Genomic DNA, 21118 nt, shown 5'->3' with positions numbered 1-21118 from the left:
ATCGACTTTTTTCTCATAAAATAAAGGCATTATTACGGTTGAAATTGTTCGGTTAATTTATGCTTATATTTGTTGTTAAGGTTAAAGTGATAGAGTTTCCAAAGTTATACAAACTCATTTATTCGGTCGTATTTCAATTTTGGTTCTCGTCACAGGGTCGTTCACCTAATGTCTTATCTGTTGCGTCTCCTTGCGCCAACCACGTTTGTGGACGCCTTGAACTCAAGCTTGAGAAGGCATGTATGGGCCTTCATTGAAGGATTTATTGTGAACGGGAAGCGCTTGGCATGTTTTTACATCCATTTTTCCTTAACTTATTCAATACAAAAAAATCGGAACTCCCAAAGTATGTGAACCAAGATGGCGGACAACAGAACGTAGTATGTGTACCAGGTTGGGGTAAGCCATAATTTCAGGTACAACTACTACGGAAGTCACTTGGCTAGTCATCGAACTTGTAATAGAACTAAAATAGGGAAAATTGGAATAAAGTTATTCCCTAACCTGCTACACATACTATGTTCTGGTGTCCGCAGCAGCAAAGTTGACATGTATCTGGTATGATAAGTAGTATTTGTAGCTAGGTTTTACTATCGCTCCCAGTAGCAAAAAAGGAAAGCTTCCCATGTGCCAAGTTTGCACTAAAATTCTTTCAAACCACGCAATGATACCCGCAAAGCCAACGAAAAATATAATATCAAAAAGACAGCAGCAAATTTCTCATTAAATTGGATTGTAATATTTTGCACCGCCTACTTTTTGCGTAATTGCATTCTTTTGATTATGTTTTTTGTTCATAATATTTTTGGTTAATTTTTAAGATCTGCCGGTCCGCGAAATTTGTTTTGAATTTTTACCGGTCCGCGAACTAAAAAGGTTGAGAACCACTGGCCTATAGTATACAGTCGCCATTTCTAACCTTAATCGGTGATCGAAATAATGTTGTGTTTCAACATTTGATCAAGTCGTTTTATCGGCTTTTCTTCGTGAGGACAAATAAAGAGATATAAATAGAATTGAGTACAGTAATAGCCCTCTATACATAGCCAATGAGCGCTTCTCCTCGACTTCGTTTGAAAATAAAAACATCTTGATATAATATAATAGAATCCATAAACACTGCGGCTCGCTTTCGAATTGCTGTTTAAAAACAGTAATTTGTTTTGCAAAGATAAAAGAAATACTGACTAAGTGACTCCAAAATTATGATTGGTGTTTACAGGAAATAATGATTCTCTAAGTCTCGTAAAATATATTGATGATCGGTAATAGGCAATACCGACACAATAAATGGATAAAAAAAGAAAATAACATGCGACCGAGAGTGAAACAACAATCCAGATAAACACGACGCAGCTGTTTTCTCCAATCTTTTATTTTAACGGGTTGTGGTTAAGAGATGAAAGTGTATAAGATTAAAGGTTTATAAATACCTGTTGATGTTCACTGTAAGTGAAATCACCTTTGACAACATCACATTTAATTAAAATGTTTCATTTTCGAAATATGTATAACATGAAACAAGATTAATATTCAGATTCACCGGTCAATGAAAGGATCATATGAGCATGCCGTGTACAAAGGATACGAATATTTGAAACACGGCACCAATGACAGTCTAGAGCAGGGGTTTCCAACCTTTTAACCTGGCGGACCAGTAGCATGAGATGACCTCGCGGACCGGCAACAACATATTAAAATGAATGAAGTTAAAAACAGTATCCCATGTTCTAGCAGCATACATGAATATTACAAAATGTCGCAAAACATTAAAAACAATACGAACAAACAAAGAAACAGCAAAATTTAAGTAAAGCATGAAACTAAAACAGGAAAACATATGCGGGTGTCTAATCGTAGTGAACGCTTCTTAACTTGCTTGAATTTGTTGTCGTGTTGTTTTTGAATGTGTGAAACGATTCGAAAATATCAAATCGGACACTAGAATAGCGAACCACTATCACCTTCTGTAACTTCCAATTTTCGACTTACAAATGAAAATTCTGAAACGAAATTGTAGAACCATAGGCTCATCACAGATGTATGTAAATAACAAAACAACTAGATTGTAGACGAACAGCGGATAAAAATAAATTACAAACCGCCACGTCTCCGGAGTTCATCTTGAAACCTTCATTTTCTAAAAAACATCCTTTTTTTTTAATATATCGTGAATAAAATTTTAAATTCACGAATTTGGGATCAGCTATTTTATAAATGCTTTTAAATGTCGGTAATTATGGGGTTCACTCAAATTTTTTATTAAAATCAAATACACTAATACAACTAGGACGACCCTTGTTTTGCCTGTTAAATGACGTCATGTGATATCGTTCCAATATTTAGTATTCTATCAGCGAGGACACTGGGGGCGCTGAGACACTGTCGACCTTCCTTTTTTGCGGCATGGTCTGTACCATGGGTTGACGAGGGGCAGTCGTCTGAGTGTTTCGGTTGGATTGGTGGTTGTTTTGTGTCTGTGTGGGTGCCTCTGGTCTTCGGGGATGTTTGTCTGTGGTTGTGTGACTGTTGGATGTTTTGTGCTGGACAGTGGGCTGACGTAGGGACCATGTTATTGTTTGAGTACAGTGCCATTACAGTTCATTTACCGTAGTGTAGTATTTTCAGTTAGCTTTTATCAGTACTATTCAAATGTTGTGCACCTATAGAATTGTTCGTCGTCTTTTAAAAATGCCTGTCATAAGTTATTTTCGGCCTGTTCTGCAAATGGTAGTAGCTAGTTTATTGTACTGGATTCTAGGGGGTAATTTAGTTTCTATTTGAAAGTCTCTTCGATTTCAGGGTTCGTCAGTGTTTTTTTATGGTGGATATGGTCTTTCTTGCATTTTTACTGCCTGGTATCTGTTATTTTTAATTTATGCTTTTTGTTCCTTTGGAGTGTTTGGTTGTTTTGTATCGTTCACTGTTCGAGTTGTTAAATAAATGACATAAAACAGCGTAAAGACTTGGACTATTGAGAGGGAAGCTAGAGGACAGATCATATTAGAAGATATTCTGAACCTGGATAATCATTTCATACATTGCCGGTACGATACACAAATAATTTGAAAAATCAAGGTGAAGGTGGTGCACAATTATAGGTACTCCCGAAATATGGGAACCAAGATGGCGGACTCCGGAACGTAGTATGTGTACCAGGTAGGGTTTAGGCCATAATTTCAGGTACAAATACTACGGGAGTCATTTAGCTAGTCTCCGAACTCGTAAAAGAACCTAAATAAGGGAAATTGGAATAAAAATATGGCAACCTGGTACACATAATACGTTCCGGTGTCCGCCGTCTTGGTTCACATACTTCGAGAATACCCAATTTTTTGCTTGGGCTTGATACAGCCGATCCATCGCAAACTTTGCGTTAAGGGGAATTAATTATGAGCGCCCGAGCAAACGTAACAAGTTCTCTGTAGGTAAACGATACTGTGGTATATGAAATGTTATAAATAAATGCAAACATTTTTAGAAATCCTATTGAGAATTTATTGGCTTGGAATGCGCTCGCCTTCAATTTGTTTTGCAAAGATAAAATCCATATATCTGCAAAACAAATTGACGTCGAATCACAATGTTTTTTTTTACTGTGGAATAATACATGGCTAAGTCTCATTCTCATCTCTCGTTACAGCTAACAATGTTTTAAACTTGATTCTAGGGAATGGGCAAACTGAATGATTTACTGGAATTTCATCCAGAATAAAGAATTCTATTTTATTTTTGTTAATTTCTTGACGATCTAGAATCCTAATAAAGTGGCTGTCATTGAACTAATGGAAAAGCATAACTACTAAGTTTTTAAGTGGTTCAAGAGTCTTGCTGCGCACTAACACAAATATATTTCTGTAACGTTTCGTCTGACCAAGTTCAGACTTCTTCAGACATACATGGTTCAACTGTACATAGCAAAGCTCTTGAATCACTTAGATTAGTTATCTTTACTATTGCTACAGTATCCATGCATTGTATGCATACGGATCCGCCGGCCCACAAGCATAGAAGAATAAGTAGTTAGTCTCGCAGAAACCGAATTATCAAACTTTCGCTATCAGTTTTCAAATCTTATGTCTCAGGCGTATGTTAGTGAGTATTCCTTCGAATATCCAAGATTTAAGTTTGATTCTTGTTTGGCGGCGTGACACTGCTTTTAATGGGGCAAGACGGTTGATTATTTTAACAAGATATTGCGTAAATTCTTCGAAGAGTCTATCCAAATTATGAGAATTCAAATCTCTAGTAATTATAAGATCATGTCTGATCGATGGCTTGATGCCTTTAAAACAGCACATGATAGGAAAATGATCAGGGATATTACATAGGAATTAATTTTCAGATCTGTCATGTTTGTATACATGTGATCTATAAGTGTCGAGGAAGTATGTGTAACTCGAGTGGGACTGGTAATCAGAGAAATAGCGTTATGAGCAGTTAACATATCCGAATATGTTGCGAGCAAGTTGATATTGAGATCTCCCACTATTTGAATATGTTTTTTTTGGTGAATTTTAAGAATAAGTTTTCGAATATGCTTGGGAACGCTGGAATATCGTTGGGGTATATATTTATAGATAATTCCAATGCTCAGATTACTGGCTATGTATTTCAGGCTTATTTCAAACCATAACTTTTCACAATAGGAATAGTTCAGACTTGAATTAGTAACCTCAAATTTGATATCATTTCTGATGTAGACACTTTAGAAGCAGAAGGGACATGGATGGATTTGTAAGCATCAATGCCGATATTAGACGCATGAGTACTATTTAGTTTCGTTTCACTTATTGCTATTACGCCTATACGGAAAGAAAAGGAGAAATTGTACATTAGTGCAGTTAATTGATCACCATTTTTTTTAATTACCCGAATATTTAAATGAATAGTTAGGCCGAAGTCATCTTGAATATTCTCCAAATGTGAGACTTCCATGTTATTACATGGGCTATTACAGACATTTGTCATCTATTTTACGTGGAATATACGCAATGAAGAAATAATAAATTAGTAAAAACAAAAATGATTTATTTGGCATATAGGTATAAGATAACAACCTACTTTTAAGAGCAAACAGGTTTTCTTGTGTCTGACTGACAGGTCAAAAGACTTGAGTTTGCGTCGATTCTCAGATATACTATTTGGTTTCTTGTTTTTCTATTAATAAATGTAGCAATAATTGGAGATGGTTTGTTTGTATTGTTTCGTGACAGTCTGTAGCAGTTAGAGATGTCAAAAGATTGTAATGGGACATCATCTTTGTTACACAACTTAGATATAAGGTTTTCATTGTTCTCTCCATTGTTAACTTCAGATTGTCAAGTCTGGAACGACGTTCTTGGTCTTGTTGTTACTTATCGATTTTAATCGGTAAGTATGTTGATACGTATTTGTTGGATCTCCGCTTTTTAGGAGACCCTTATTATCAGTCGTTCTGTCTGTCTGTTTGTCTGTCTGTCTGTTTAGATGTAGCGTCTTAACATCTGGATCAATTTGAATGAAATTTTTCACATGGGTTATCCAGCCACCCTAGTATTGTCCGTTTTATGGAAAGTCCGGATGGAAGTTATGTTTCCATGGAAACAACGAAAAACGCGCAGATCGTTATGAAATTTTTTTTTTTTACAATTTATCGCCATTTTCTCGCCAACCAAGTCGAAAATTAAAATTCCAAGAACGCTACCTTCCGCATAGCAAAATACTCTTTCCAATAAGTTATCTTTGGTCTCGATACTCTATAAACTAGGGGAGCCTTAGGGATTTTAGTAAAGATTTTTTTTTATTTTCAGCCACAATATACAAGTCACGCGAGTAAGACTACGAAACGCGCAGCGTTTGAAATGAACTCAGCGGAACGCGCAGCGTTCAGAATGAACTGGCGATTTTTAGTAGTGTCTCCTATTATCCGTTAATAAACTGAAATGATGCGGGCCTCAAGCAATGGCGGAGATCCAACTGGGCGCCTACCGGCTTGTCTGTCTGTTTGATGTTTACTTATCGATTTTAATCGGTACGTATGTTGATAGGTATTTGTCTGTCTGTTAGATGCACGCGATATCTCACGGAAGCGAAATAGATTCTGCTCCAGATTTTGCATGTGCATTCATCATATGTCGTACCAAAAGCCTATTGATTTTGGATGAATTATGTCATTGTCGTATTATTAGCGAGTTATTAAATAATTAGTAATGGGACACAAGGTGTCACTATGGAGTAAGAGCGCTGTTTTGGGGGATCCCCTAACTTTCTATTGATAAGTCTTCGGTCTCTGACCGATATTCTCGTCTTTCTGTTAAGAAGTGTGTCTGGGATATCGATGCGTAAAAATTTGACAACCGTACCTTCAAGAACTAACACTAGATTTGTGATATCATCAACCTCAATGGTGTTGGTCATAGTAGCAGTGGTACGCATTAGTCGATTTGTTGGACTCTTAGGTTTGGGTGGTACGGAAAGACGTTTGATTTGCTAGGTGTATCCATCTTCCAATTCACCACAGTACAAATGATGATATTGGTCACAGATTTTCAAGTTGTGATTACATCCATGCAACAATTCAGTTTTTCTAATATTATTTAATTAATTTAACTGTCATATACAAACTTTAATTAAACAGCGATATATGAGAAACAATTGATACAATTCTGTGATGATATGTTGTACCAAACCACTTTTTCATTAATTTGTTATAATTTTGCTATGGTATCCTGCCGAAGTTTTAGCTGAAAACATAAAGTTTTTCAAACATTAAATGACACGATGACGAGGAAATTTGCACGCTGACTAGCACTAGATATTGTAGATATTGCGCTATTGTAAACAAACCTCGAGTAATAGAATATTCTGAAACACAATGGAGTGGGGGTGTCGGACTCTAGCAAAGTTAACTCAAATTTTCATGATCCGTGGCTGCCTGCCAAAGACTCCCAACAATTGTGACTTCCTGGTCTTTTATTGAAACACTTAGCTTTTGCTTTTAACGCGTTTTCAACAGTTATTTTGTGTGCCACGTTTAATAATAAAATACCAACAAATGGAAACAAAAGAATATTTGGTCATTGACACATATATCCAGATCCCAGCAAAATCTAACGAGTATCTAAATACGTGACGAATTTTCAGTAAAGGATTTTTAGCGTGGCCCTTTGTTGATTTAGAGACGAGTGGTGTCAATCGACTGTTCAATTTTGCGTCGTTTCCCGACTAATGGAAATGATATTAAAGCAATAAACCATATCAGATATATTTTAGTCAAAAAAGATTGTATGTTGTACCATTTTATAGTCTCTCCGAATACCAAAAATTTCCTGATGTTTTTAAATTCCCAACCGCCCATATCGTATCATCATTATGGGCAGAATATGGCAATACAAATAATACATCATAAAACTGCATATGATATAGCAGAAAACAACCGTTTTACTTAATTTTCGTTATTGTTGTTGTTGTTATGTGATGGTAAAAACACCTTTCTCCTCACCTAATGGACCGATCGGTTCCAAATTTTCCGTGCGCTTACCTAAAATTGAGTGAAGCCTTTGGGCGGAAAACACTTCGTTTTTGAATTTTCTGTAATTCTATTTGAGATTCAATATATTTTCCAAAATGCTGCCGTTTTTAAATTCATGGAAATGCTTTTTTTATATAAAATATGAAAACACTTTGTTCGGCCTACTCGGTCGCCGATATTTTCACCAAACTCGGGGTCGGCTAGGGCTTAAGGCTCTACCACAATGGTACAGATGGGCGAGCATTGCTATCGTTTTTTTTAGTTTAGACTGTGCGTTTGCGTCGGATACTCGTAATCTCGCGTATTCTGAAATGTTGTGGAGCAAGTAATCGCTTTTACCACGCTATTTCCGCTTCAAAAGAAAACAGGAAATTACCATAGAATTGACTAATTTTTGCAAAAAGGAAAACTTCCCCACGTGTTGAGTCATTGTGTGATAGAATGCAAAATTCACCATAGAAAGGATTTTCACTCTTTATTGCGTGAATGAATGATTTTATAAGAACTTATCTACAAGAAGGAGAGAAAGTGCTACAGCTCAATCGATTCACCAATACCACCGTTATGAAGGTGAGTTTTTGAAACAAATAATGCACAATTGCGCTGATTTGTTCGATTATCAACATTGCATGAAACTAAGTTATGCTAAGTTTTTGTTGTTATTGTTGTTGAGGTTTATCATATAATTTATATATATTCATGTACTCGAAGAGGAAGACTTATGGCGCCCGATATATATTACCCCAAGATATTTTAATTTGAGGTTGTATACGCGGGAGGCATCACATCGTAAAAACTATGCAGCATCTATTTTGGAGCGATTTCTCGTAAAATAAATAATATTTAAAAATATATTGCTTTATTTGATAATAGTAATTCGAATTCAAATTTGAGGCCACAAAAGCACAATATGCCGTTTATTATTTAAGCATATATTTGGGTCGCAAAACTTAAAATAAAATTCTTATTTTTAAATTTTGGTCGCCTGAATGAAGTTTGAGTACCATTGTTATATATCAGTCAGTTAGTTGAAAAATAATTCGAGGACGCGTGTTCAATGTTGGCATTTTTTCTATCGAAACAGCATAATTTCAAATATGTTCCTTTTTTTAGATAAAAGAATATTTCGTTTCCTTCGTTATTCTCTCCGCGATTTTAACAAATGTCAATTCAAAACATCATAGGTGAGCACATTTTTGAATAATAATAGCACAGTATTACGTGAGTGTAATCCAATATTTGCGAATCTGATTTTGGGATAAAGAGGTATGTGATTGGTAGTCCTGCATGAACGTTAAAGAACCGTGCTCAAATATATGGAAACGAACCGGAAATCAAATGAAAATGTCAAAAGAGCATACCTTAATAACGGTATGTCAGTGATAACCAGGGAAAAGTGGGTCCCTACCTTCGCGTACTACTTGGACCTTGCCCCGAGCACCGACTTCCTTGTTTACTTCGTGACATTGGCCAATCTGCAAGATGCAGAAAGTTTACAGCCCATTTTACAAGCACCAACTCGCGAAACCACTCTTAAAGTAAGCCCCGAAAATTTTGCAATGGTAAAGTACAGGAAGAATTTTTCGGGGGTCAAAGATCGGGGAAGGGGCCATATTATGAGAGCGTACAGCCTAACTCTTTTAGAATAGATGTCAAATATGAAGCACACAATATACAATGCCAAATGTTCAAGTTACACGATCGAATCGAATTGTTCCAAATAGCAGATAATAAAATACACTTATAACCTCAATACAAATAAATATATATATATATTTCAAGTGTTTCAAATTCAAATCACTATCTAATCTACTTGGGCAATTGGTGTAAACCTACCCTGCCTTATACCTAAAAGTTTGTCATTTGCGCAATTTAAAAATGGATATATTTATGACGCCACGATATATTTACAACGACTTATTATGACATTTAATGAATTTTCAATGTCGTCGTTAAAGATGGGCCTCCCAAGTCTCCTCGTCTAAATTTGGCCCTGCATGAAAATATCTAGTCAACGATCGTGTTTCAAGGAGATAGCTTTGTAATGTGTGATTAAAAGTATTGGAATACACAGTAAATATCTATAAGTAACCTACTCGCTACAGTACAGTTAAAGAAGTTTATAATGTTTATGTGAATAATCATTGGAGTAATATTAAAGAATAAAAATATATTAGTAATATAACAGCTAATGCAAAGCAAAAGTCTGCCCGTGGTTCTGAAGTGAACGCCAATTCATTCTGAAAACCAGTTGTTGTGGTATATTTTATATTTACTAAAACAATCTTATTTCTTGCTTTGTTCCAGGCTCAATGCACTTGCTGACTCGAGATTAAATGAGTGGGGTGTGCGTTGGAGTTCATCGCAAGGTATGTACAAATTTGTATTTCATCCAGGGGCGTAGCCAGGCTGGGATTGGGTGTCGCCCCCCCCCCCCTTTTTTCGTAGCTCCAAACGCTATTTAGACCCTCAACACTACTAAAAGTCCACGATTTTAGGCGCCCGGTCGTTACGGTCAGTATATACGTATCGCATTTGAATTATATCTTGGGAAAATAGATGTTACGGGCACTTCCCAAATTTTGTTGGCACAATGATTAGTCCACTCTTATAAGAAAAAGTGACATTTGTGCTGATATATCTTGTAAAGTTAAATTGATTTGTGAAATAATTGTGATATTGATTGCAATATATTTTAAAAATTCAATTTTAGGATCCGAAAGATCTCGAATGATTGAAGACGACGACCTACAACGAGCTTATGAAGACTCGATATTGCTTCAGGATCTTTTCAGTGACTACGAATGATATTTGGATTCGAAGAAACTTAATTTATTTTTAATTTTTACGGGTCTCTGTTCATCGAGATAATATATTTAAGCAGTTCTACACCATAAATAAAACGTAAGGAATATATACTGTCTGAATACGTGTCCGTAGAATGACATCCAGCAGGTCAGCGTTTATGTTTATATTAAAAGGAAAAAAGAAGATCGCACTTTTAGTAAAGTTATGGAGTTGGCATTGACTCAAGAAAATACTCCCAAAATAGGCCTTGTTGGAATCGTAACGTATAGAAAAAAAATTCTTAGGGGCAAGGTTCTGGAGACTATGAATTATGTCCATTACATGCCGTCTAAAAATTTTAAACACCCGCCTGATTACGAAGTGTAATGCTACACCCCTAATCCTTGATTTAAATATAATTGTATATATATATATATATAGAAAGTAGCATATATACCAGTGTTGACGGTCAGTCAAATGTACAACACATTTCAAGGGTAACAAATACTTTACCGCCAATTTTAACCTATCTACCACACCACTGAATTTGTACCCTCACTCCTTCCCAGAAATGGAAAACTTCCAACTGTTCAAGTTACATGACCATATGCACTTCAGCGGTTAATTTCGGATGAGAATGCCATAGCTGGAATTGGTGACGCAAAGTCTCAGCGTGAATAACTTTTGCAAATATTTCCAGTGCATCTATTTTTCCGCAGAACCGTGTCTTAAATTAACGATTTCAGACCGAAATATCGGAATATGGTCTATATCAGCGCTTCTCAACCGATGGTTCGCGGCCCACGCTCGTGGCGGGCCGAGAATTCATTGCCAGATTATTCGTATTTATATATATATATATATTTCGTGTCAAAATTAAAAAATATTTCTATTTTTAAAATGATAGCAATACTTTCTAATGAAAATCCCAGTCGATTCCATCAATTCAGGCACTCGAACGTAACTATAGGATGCGTCTGTGGCCACCCATGTCATTTATTATACGGTGATGGTATTCGAGAATAGGAAGGTTTTTATTTTTTCGTAAGTATGAAAATACGAATAAATAATTAACTGTAATTGTGTAGTTTATCACACATTTTATGTCCACAGATTTTTGTGGTATTTTAGGTTAGCTTTTATTTTTTCGTCGGAGTCGGAGCATCTTTGAGTTACGTTGAACAAAATTATTATACGGTTTAAAAAGCTGGTATCGGTCACGGATTAGAATATTTTACGCAATAGAAAACTAACCTCATAAAAGTCAATACTTTTAACTATCATTATCAAAATTATATGCCAAAAAGTGGGAACAGGAATGTACTGTTTTGGGTAATGTAACAATTACGGCTTCACATAATTTTCACTTTTTCAAAGTACTGGAAATCAATGCGTAAACAGGAAGCCTTGCAGGGGAATGGCGTCAATGCAGACCAAGCAACCGTGCAAGATTGTCGCAGCCATATGCGTTCACGTTCTCATCGAAGATAACAATCAGTCAAAGTGGCGATTCTGTTTTATCGTCATTACAATACGTGAAAAACGCAGAAAATCGCCTGGCGATTCTGTTTTATCGTCATTACAATACGTGAAAAACGCAGAAAATCGCCTGGATTTTCAGGCTTGTAAATGGAACATATTTTTTCTGTCTCACCCAATCCCGTAGCAATTTATGCATTTCCCATCCCATTCCATGAAATTCCCACTGGAATACAATCCAATAAAAAAAATTTAGGTTAGGCGTTCTGTTTTATCGTCATTACAATACGTGAAAAACGCAGAAAATCGCCTGGATTTTCAGGCTTGTCAATGGAATATATTTTTTCTGTCTCACCCAATCCCGTAGCAATTTATGCATTTCCCATCCCATTCCATGAGATTCCCACTGGAATACAATCCAATAAAAAAAAAAAAAATTTAGGTTAGGCGTTCACAAACTTTTTATCGTGCGCCGCAAAATTATCAGGGGAAATAACTCACGGCACACTCGCACGAAAAAAATGATGCTTTGGAATCAAATTTAATTTTGGAATCGTTATTGTGTGCTTTATGCATTTTGAAGTTTGTAAACATGTAGTCAGTCCTAAGGAATAAAGGCAAAAAGTCAACTCTTCTTCTCCATATCTGCCTGACTTTTTTTAATGCTTGAAATAATCACTCATGTTAGCGGTTCAGCAGATGAATAAACTGCAAGTCACAAATTGCAGCAAGTAGTGTCTACCTCCATTATGCGTAACAATAGAGGTAGACACTACGTAACAGAGAGTAAACGACGTAGAAAGTGAAATGAAAGTATTCGTCCATACACACATCATTTAAAATGATAAATGAATACAATATATATATATATCTAATACGGTAGTTAAGTAGACATACCGTGCTAAAAAAGCGACAGTTATGTAGACGGAAAAATTGGGTTGACATTTTCCTGTCCGCTTAATTATTCCACGTTCCATAATTAAAACGTTTTGCGATATTTTGCTGAAATCTCTTTTTCTCTGATAAAACAGTATCAAAATTTTAAATTTTTAAATAATTGCACATTTTCGCCAACTTTAATGGGACAGTAGTTCTGCTGGTTTATAATCAACGGGTTTAATTTTCGTACATAAAGTGGACATTTTATTTATGCAAAAATCTTTTAATTTTTCGGTATATGTTTTTACGATTTTTGGAGAGTAGGTTTGATAATTTTGATACAATAACCAGGCAGAACATGAAGATCGTCCGTTCTGTTTTTTGCAATATAAGCTCAATAAACTGAAAAGGACCTCAATTTACAACTTCGTACTAAAGAGGCTTTGTGTCGCAATAGTAAAACTGTCGGGTTCGCCGAGAACTTTACCACGTTTGCCGTTTTGTTCGCAAGTAACCTGGGCGCCGTGAGGGGATTGGGATCTTCATGAGTGCGTGATTGCCGAAATTTAGATAAAATAGAACAGTTGTGTTTGGAGGAGCTATCCAAGTCTTTTGTGTCAGGTGTTATCAGTTACCCAGTGAGTTGGAGTCGAGTCACAATAAGCAAGGATTTCAACGTCACCGAGGAATGCTGCTGGAAATCATCACTCATCAGATAAGGTGATTAGTCATAACGATTTTCAATATTAGGGTTACTATATTTTTGGTGTTGAGATTTTTCACGTTATCCAGATTATCAAAATATAGACTACTGATACTGTTATGCTTTTACTGGTCGTAGTTCTGATCTGACCATCAAAATAATGCTACGACTGGGTTTGCGTTTGTAAGAGTGTGTAATTCAGAAGGATTTCTAAATCCAGATGAAAATACAAACGAAGATTGTGGAAATTCAATGAATTCAATTTTTTGTCGAAACAGAAGGATATACGAGAAGCGAGTAGTTGACGTTTGTATAGCTTGGTGTAAATAAAAATATCTAATACACCGCTTCATATTAGATTAGAATATTTCATCTTCGGAAAACAGTTTTGAAGAATTGCATTGCTAGCAATTTTGTTTTGTGATTTGGCACATGTCCCTGTGTTATTTTACCATCTTCATCTAGTTATTCACCGGGCTGCATTTTTTGTTCACATGTAGGTGACTCTCCAACGAGATGGCCTACATTTCAGAACTTGGTAGACGGAAATGCGGGTAGTGATTCGGATAAAGCTGTGCCAGGAGGTGACTAAATGAGTTTGCTATGCTAGTTTTTTTTTATTAAATACAGTATCGTAAATTGATACCAATGAATGGTAATAAACCAAATCATAATATCATTTGTAGCCCATCACAAATAGCGCAGCTATCTACGAATAATTGTAGTGCAACGTTTAGAAACTCTGGTTTATTTGAGTAATAATGCAATTATCCATTTCAAACATTTCGTTTGTTCGATCAATCAAGAGTAGCATAATTCTGAATTGGACTAAAACACTGTGATGATGTTTTGGGACTTATGCATGGATTTTTGACCAAAGTTTCAGACAAGTCAACAGACTATACCGCACCATCTTCAGACTCACTTTCAATAAGCAATTTAAGTGATTTCAAAGAAAACCATATATATATGGAAAAGAAAAAGGCTGTAAATCAATTAAAAAAAAGCTTCTAAACAAACGCGAACCAGAAAAGAAACGACGAAAAGAAAAATAATTGCACAGATTGGTATATCTTGCGAGAAGTTTATTGTAAAGCTTTAAGACATCTCTGTATAATTCATAAAGATGAACCGGCAGTGAGCATAATCTTGTCTCTCCTCAACAACTTAACCTAGTGAGCATATCCACATTCGTATACATACTTGGCATACATTTTTACTATTTAATTATAAATTCAAAATAACAATCATGTTTTTATTTTCCGAGTTGGTGCAAAAATTTTAAATAAATTGTGCAAAGATTCTAAATTGATATTGAGGTTCAATAATTTCATTTTGATCGCTTGTATAGTTGACTGTATAATCAATCACTGCTATAATTAGGCGCCCTGATAGGTAGACATTTGAGGTATATTTGGTGTAATGTTTCTCATTTTAGTTGACATGGCAAAATTTCGTTTCGCATTTATAGGCCCCACAGAAAACGTCACTTTATTGAACATTTGAGATATGTTGTGTATAATGTTTCTCGATATTTTATTCAGAATTTCGTGTTTTAATTATATACCTTCTGAAATGGTCGAATGGTTGAAATTTTTTTTGAATGCTCCTCAATATTATTGCCATTCCAAAATATCATTTTGCATTTACATGACACACTTACGTAGCTGAGTAGATGACGATTTGCGATTAATTTTCTGTTTTGTTTTTCAATACGGTTTCAAAATTTTGTTTTATAATATTTGTCACTCTCAAGTTATCGGATAGGTGAACATTAGAGATAAATTTTGAGCAATTTTCCACAACATCGAAATATGATTAGTATTCGAAATTTCGTATTTCAGTTAAATTTCACACACTTAAGTGTGTAAGATCTATTTTGTTTAAGATTTCTCAATACGATTCCAGAATTTTGTTTCAATAGTTGTATGCCACACTTAGGTGGTCAGATATGCGGACATTTGAGATATATATTTTGTGTAATGTTTCTCAATATTATTTCAGAATTTTCATTTCAATTTTTGTATACCCCACTTAGGTGGTCGGATAGGTGGACATTTGAGATATACTTTGTGTAATGTTTCTCAATATGATTTCCGAGTTTCCATTGCGATTGTTTTATGCCACACTTAGGTGGTCGGATAGGTGGACATTTGAGATATACTTTGTGTAATGTTTCTCAATATGATTTCAGAATTTTCATTTCAATTCTTGTATGCCACACTTAGGTGGCCGGATAGGTGGACATTTGAGATATACTTTCTGTAATGTTTCTCAATATGACTTCAGAATTTTCATTTCAATTCTTGTATGCCACACTTAGGTGGCCGGATAAGTGGACATTTGAGATATATATTTTGTGTAATGTTTCACAATGTTATTTCAGAATTTTCATTTCAATTTTTGTATGCCCCACTTAGGTGGTCGGATAGGTGGACATTTGAGATATACTTTGTGTAATGTTTCTCAATATGATTTCAGAGTTTTCATTGTGATTGTTTTATGCCACACTTAGGTGGTCGGATAGGTGGACATTTGAGATATACTTTGTGTAATGTTTCTCAATATGATTTCAGAATTTTCATTTAAATTCTTGTATGCCACACTTAGGTGGCCGGATAGGTGGACATTTAAGATATACTTTGTGTAATGTTTCTCAATATGATTTCAGAATTTTCATTTTAATTCTTGTATGCCACACTTAGGTGGCCGGATAGGTGGACATTTAAGATATACTTTGTGTAATGTTTCTCATTACGATTTCGGAATTTTCATTTTAATGTTTCATGCCACACTTAGGTGGCCGGATAGGTGGACATTTGAGATATACTTTGTGTAATGTTTCTCAATATGATTTCAAGAGTTTTCATTTTGATTGTTTTATTCCACACTTAGGTGGTCGGATAGGTGGACATTTGAGATATACTTTGTGTAATGTTTCTTAATATAATTTCAGAAGTTTCATTTCAATTCTTGTATGCCACACTTAGGTGGCCGGATAGGTGGACATTCGAGATATACTTCGTGTAATGTTCTCAATATGATTTCAGAATTTTCATTTTAATGTTTAATGCCACACTTAGGTGGCCGAATAGGTGGACATTTGAGATATATTTTGTGTGATGTTTCTCAATATTATTTAAGATTTTTTTTTTTCAATTGTTGTATGCCACCCTTAGATGATCGGATAAGTTGACATTTGAGATATATTTTGTGTAATGTTTATCAATATGATTTCAGAATTTTTATTTCAATTCTTTTATGCCACACTTAGGTGGCCGGATAGGTGGACATTTGAGATATATTTTGTGTGATGTTTCTCAATATGATTTAAGAATTTTTTTTTCAATTGTTGTATGCCACCCTTAGGTGGTCGGATAATTTGACATTTGAGATACATTTTATGTAATGTTTATCAATATTATTGGAATGCCATAATTTTGACTTGGTATTGATATCTTGACACTCACAACATAGCATCTGTTTAATCTATATGTTGCACCATAGGGTTGGAATAGGCGAACATTTGTGATATGCTCTGTGTATTTCTCAGTTTCGAATATATAACACGTTTGGATCAATTTGTTTCGATTTGTCTACCTTCACGTTGCATTTTGAGTATTTTTTGATATAGAAGAATATTTCCAACACCAAACACAGTGCATCTCCCTTGCACGAAAGACGGAACATTGATAAAGAAATGCTATTTTTTGTGATAAATATTGCTAAATGGTTCGAATCCATCGGAAATTGAAGCGAGGTCATACGCTTTAAAATGCGTATTAAAATAAAAGCAACATCATTTATGTATACATCCAGAGCGACATATAAGAGGGGTCCGGCTTAGTGCCGAAATAGGCTAAAACATTTGGTGGTCTGAATCAAGTGGACGAATTAAGCGGACAAAAATTCTATATCTTTTATCGAGAGGATTGTGTTGACTCTTTTTCTCCGTAGTTGTCAACGGCTCTCGCGCTCTCCAAGCACGTATTTAAAAACAATGATACGGACACAGGAACGACGTCCGCTTAAGTACTGCAATTATGGCAGGTCCGTTTAACTACCGTAATAGAGTTATATATATATATATATATGTAAAATATTTAACCATATTTTAGTTGTGTTTATATTAATTAACCAAAATTACGGCGCACCTTTTGGGAACCACTGGTGTATTAAGTAAATGGACTACATGTACGAGACATGCAAAATAACAAAATTCACTGACTTTGTTAACTCATTATACATGTGTCTATCAACCCCTTCACTAAGTATATTGTCATTTCTGAATATATTTTGCTTTTAACTATGCTCAAATATATGTACACGAAGACCATAACGAAATGTTTTATCATCAATTCCCCAAAAATCATACGGTATTTCGTGTCCCATGGGAAATACAAATGTATGTTGACCCATCCCACCCAGTAAGACCTTTCTCACGGACAAGCCTGAAGATTTCCCCCGAATACGAAACACCTAGCTGGCGGCCAAAAGTGACTATTATTCGAAAATATATTCGAATATTCGATTCGTTTTGGACAACCCTGTCTCGACTTCTTTTAGCCTCTGATAAAATCCTTAACAAAGGTGGGCCGCGAAGTAAAACTCTTCGTGAAAGTGGGCCGCGATATGAAAAAAGTTGAGAAGCACTGGTCTATATCAGTGGTCGCAATCGCCGGTCAGCGTGTTTTAAAACTTCCTCTGAGGAACAGAGAGACTTTTGCATAAAAATATTGTATTTATTGGCGTTCTGACTAATATTGCACATTGAACAAAAATCTCGAATCAAAAGTACAAGAAAGAAGATACTGTATGTAGCATGAAGAAAAAAAAGGAAAATGAGAGAAAAAAAAGTCGTGATGTATTATTTACAGCAGAATTAAGTGTGGACGAAGGGGATTCGTTCCCCACAAAAGAGAAGATATTATTTTTTGTAAAATGCCTAAATTACTGGCTTTATTGTGGAATTTGCTTTTTTTCTGCAGCAAAAAATTACTATTTATAAACTCTACAGAATCGGGAGTCAGAGCAGAAGTAGAAGTTTCTAATTCTTCAAGATAGGAGATAGAATTCAAGACTTCGAGCTGTGGTAAACCGAGTCAAGCATTCGCGACAAACAATTAAAAAAAAACTTTCCAATGCAAAAGGAACAACATATCACTTAGCGATTCAAGCAAGACCTTAAATTCTAATGTTTCATGTCAATGTGAAATTGTATGAATGCATAAATAAATACAGCAGAGTTTGATGGTTTGCATAGACATAAAATGTGGCCGAAGTCCTGTAATATGTTTTTGTGTAAAACTTTGATCAATTCAAATTTGTTTGAATTAAAGTCGAATCTCAAAATGTAATATGAAGTATAAAAGATACTTTAAAGAAAAAATGAACAAACTATGAAATTTAATCGAAACAATTAATCCCATATCGGAGTGAGTTATTTGAATATCCAGTTAAAAGTGTGGATATTGCCTAAGACAGACTTGATTCAATCATTTCAAAGATAACATATAGGTGGTTAAATAAATGCTGCTCATGAAAGCACTGAAATTTAAGAAAATTCCTGAAGTGTGAACCCAATCACAGATTAAACAGAACACAGTAGGTAGTAAACAGATTGATCTCTAGAAAGCAAGGTTTTCAGTTTGAATGAGGGCGGGGATACAAGTTTATTATCCAGATCAGTGGTTCCCAAACCGCGGGTCAATAACGGCCTGCGCCGAACTTTATGTTTTTAGCCTTTTGGGTTCTAGATACCTCAAATTGTTACGTCATTATCACAATTTAAGCACATGTATATTCGTAACAATTCAATTATAGCGGTATCTTAAATATAAGTACTGGTACCGACATCGGCCCCCTTGCGGGCACTTCCCTCTCCCGGCCAGGTAATATCCTTCAGTTTCTTATTTTAGCCCCGGTCAATTAACCTTGGAAACCACTGATCTAGATTAACTGTTGACTGCAGAGCACATAAGAACCAAGTACATATCCTAAGAAACTGATAATGGGGGAAAACTGCTTCAGTATTGTTTAGGGCCATTATTATGATTCATACACCAAATATGATGAGTTAGATAGGAATAGTATGACATGAACTATAAAATTATGCAAAAAACGGCAAGCTTCAACAAAAATAACAATAATTCCAAATCCCAATTAAGTGGATTCTCAAGAAAAAAAGCACTTATACTATCAAAAATTTTGAACTTCAATCTAAATCTAAATTGCCCACATACACGTAGAAATATTCTTTCAAAAATCTTGCATACATCTTGAAGCTAATATTACTGCAATATATCATCACAGGCAATGAATATGGATTGTTAAGCAATAGGGGTTTCATTTCAAAAATGAGTTGGATATTTAAGTTTAGTTGATCAAAGTTTAAAAAAAAAGTAAACAACAGTAATCATGAAATAATACAGAATATAAACATGGTTAATAATGGATCATGCAATCAATAAATAGGGGCCAAGCAAATTGACATGGCTTGGTGCCAATTTATGTCGCATAGCCATTAACCTCAAACAATCGTCAAAAAAGCGCAAAAAAACGAGAGCATAGGAGAGAGATACAGAAAATGAAAAGAAAAAGGCAGAAATGGAAAAAAGAAAAAAATGAGTAAATTTCCATTGATTATCAGCTTCTTTCTCCCACGTTTAAAAACGATATGAGAATGGGTTTTTTGTCTTCTGTTTTGTCTTTGAAACACCAAGCTAGAACATATCCATCACATGTAGCAGCATAGAGCACTTCACTGTTGTGGGTGTATGTTATGCTGAAAACAAAATATAGAATAAGTGTGACTATTACATGAATCATATGTAGGATAGGGAGAGAGGAAATCCAATAAATAGCTGAAGTATATGGAGAACCATGGCCTCTCATCCGGTTACCAATCTATGTCGGATAATGAAATAGTTAATCAGTTATTATTTTCAGATACAATAGACATGATGGCGGAAGAACCCAAAACCAACCAGGGGTTACTTGAACTACCCCATGCAAATAATAATATTCAACAGGATTCGAACCTACGCAGGGTAACCAGAGCCACAGAGACATCGACGCCATGACAAGCGTATAAATAAGCCATAGCATGATGTGCCTATTGCCATATTACATCAACATTATTGCATATATGTTTGGGTCATTTCTGGGGTAAAGCAATTCAACATACACCGATAATAAACATGACGCAACAGCTTACCATGAAATAGGTTTATCCACCCCCGGTGTCGAAATATCTTGAATCGGGGTAAGGTCCCATGATGACCATAATCTTATAACGCCATTTGACATCCCTCCAGCTACGACGTTTACAGATATTCCTTCTGGGGCAGAGCTGAATGAAACGCAACCAACTCTTTGTTTAGTATCCTGGGCAGCAAGTAAGCTACCATTTATTGTCCATAAACGTATATGACTGCCTTCATTGTTTCCTGTATTAAAATAGTTTCGTTAATTAAAATAAGGATCTGGAATAGTGAATGAAATGATTTTCTGACATTGATAATACTGAATATTGGAATATAATGAAAAATAAAGTGATAGCAGAGATGTCAAAAACGAGTCAAATATTTGAAATTCATTATATTGGATGTAGTACATTTTTTAATTTATTTTTATTAAAAAATTAGGAATTTTGAGACATCAGACAAGTAGATCAAAACGTACGATATCTCAACTGGTAAAAATACAACACAGAGAAAACAATGTTCTTTATGTTTTTGTCGTTTCGGATATGATCT

The 21118-nt window shown here is 35.2% G+C and overlaps 2 protein-coding genes across 2 annotated transcripts in view; one reads left to right on the top strand and one right to left on the bottom strand.

The window, feature by feature from the left end:
* The first annotated feature begins 7826 nt into the window (after positions 1 to 7826).
* LOC120330313 (uncharacterized) lies at positions 7827 to 10423 on the top strand. The gene is made up of 4 exons (XM_039397203.2): positions 7827 to 8083; positions 8627 to 8697; positions 9821 to 9882; positions 10227 to 10423. The coding sequence occupies exons 1-4, from the start codon at positions 8000 to 8002 to the stop codon at positions 10319 to 10321; spliced, it is 312 nt and encodes a 103-aa protein (XP_039253137.2). The 5' UTR covers positions 7827 to 7999; the 3' UTR covers positions 10322 to 10423.
* Positions 10424 to 18082: 7659 nt separating this feature from the next.
* The window catches only part of LOC120330175 (lysosomal-trafficking regulator-like), a 57337-nt gene continuing 54301 nt past the window's right edge, over positions 18083 to 21118 (bottom strand). The window contains exons 64-65 of the mRNA XM_078118700.1: positions 20578 to 20809; positions 18083 to 20145 (exon numbers count right to left, since the gene is read on the bottom strand). Of these exons, the coding sequence (XP_077974826.1) occupies positions 20007 to 20145; positions 20578 to 20809 (371 nt within the window). The 3' untranslated portion in view covers positions 18083 to 20006. The remainder of the gene's footprint in view (positions 20146 to 20577; positions 20810 to 21118) is intronic.

Source organism: Styela clava, chromosome 12 (genome assembly GCF_964204865.1).
Source record: "Styela clava chromosome 12, kaStyClav1.hap1.2, whole genome shotgun sequence".
NCBI classification, from domain to species: Eukaryota; Metazoa; Chordata; class Ascidiacea; order Stolidobranchia; family Styelidae; genus Styela; species Styela clava.
This window is presented reverse-complemented; position numbering and strand designations above follow the sequence as displayed.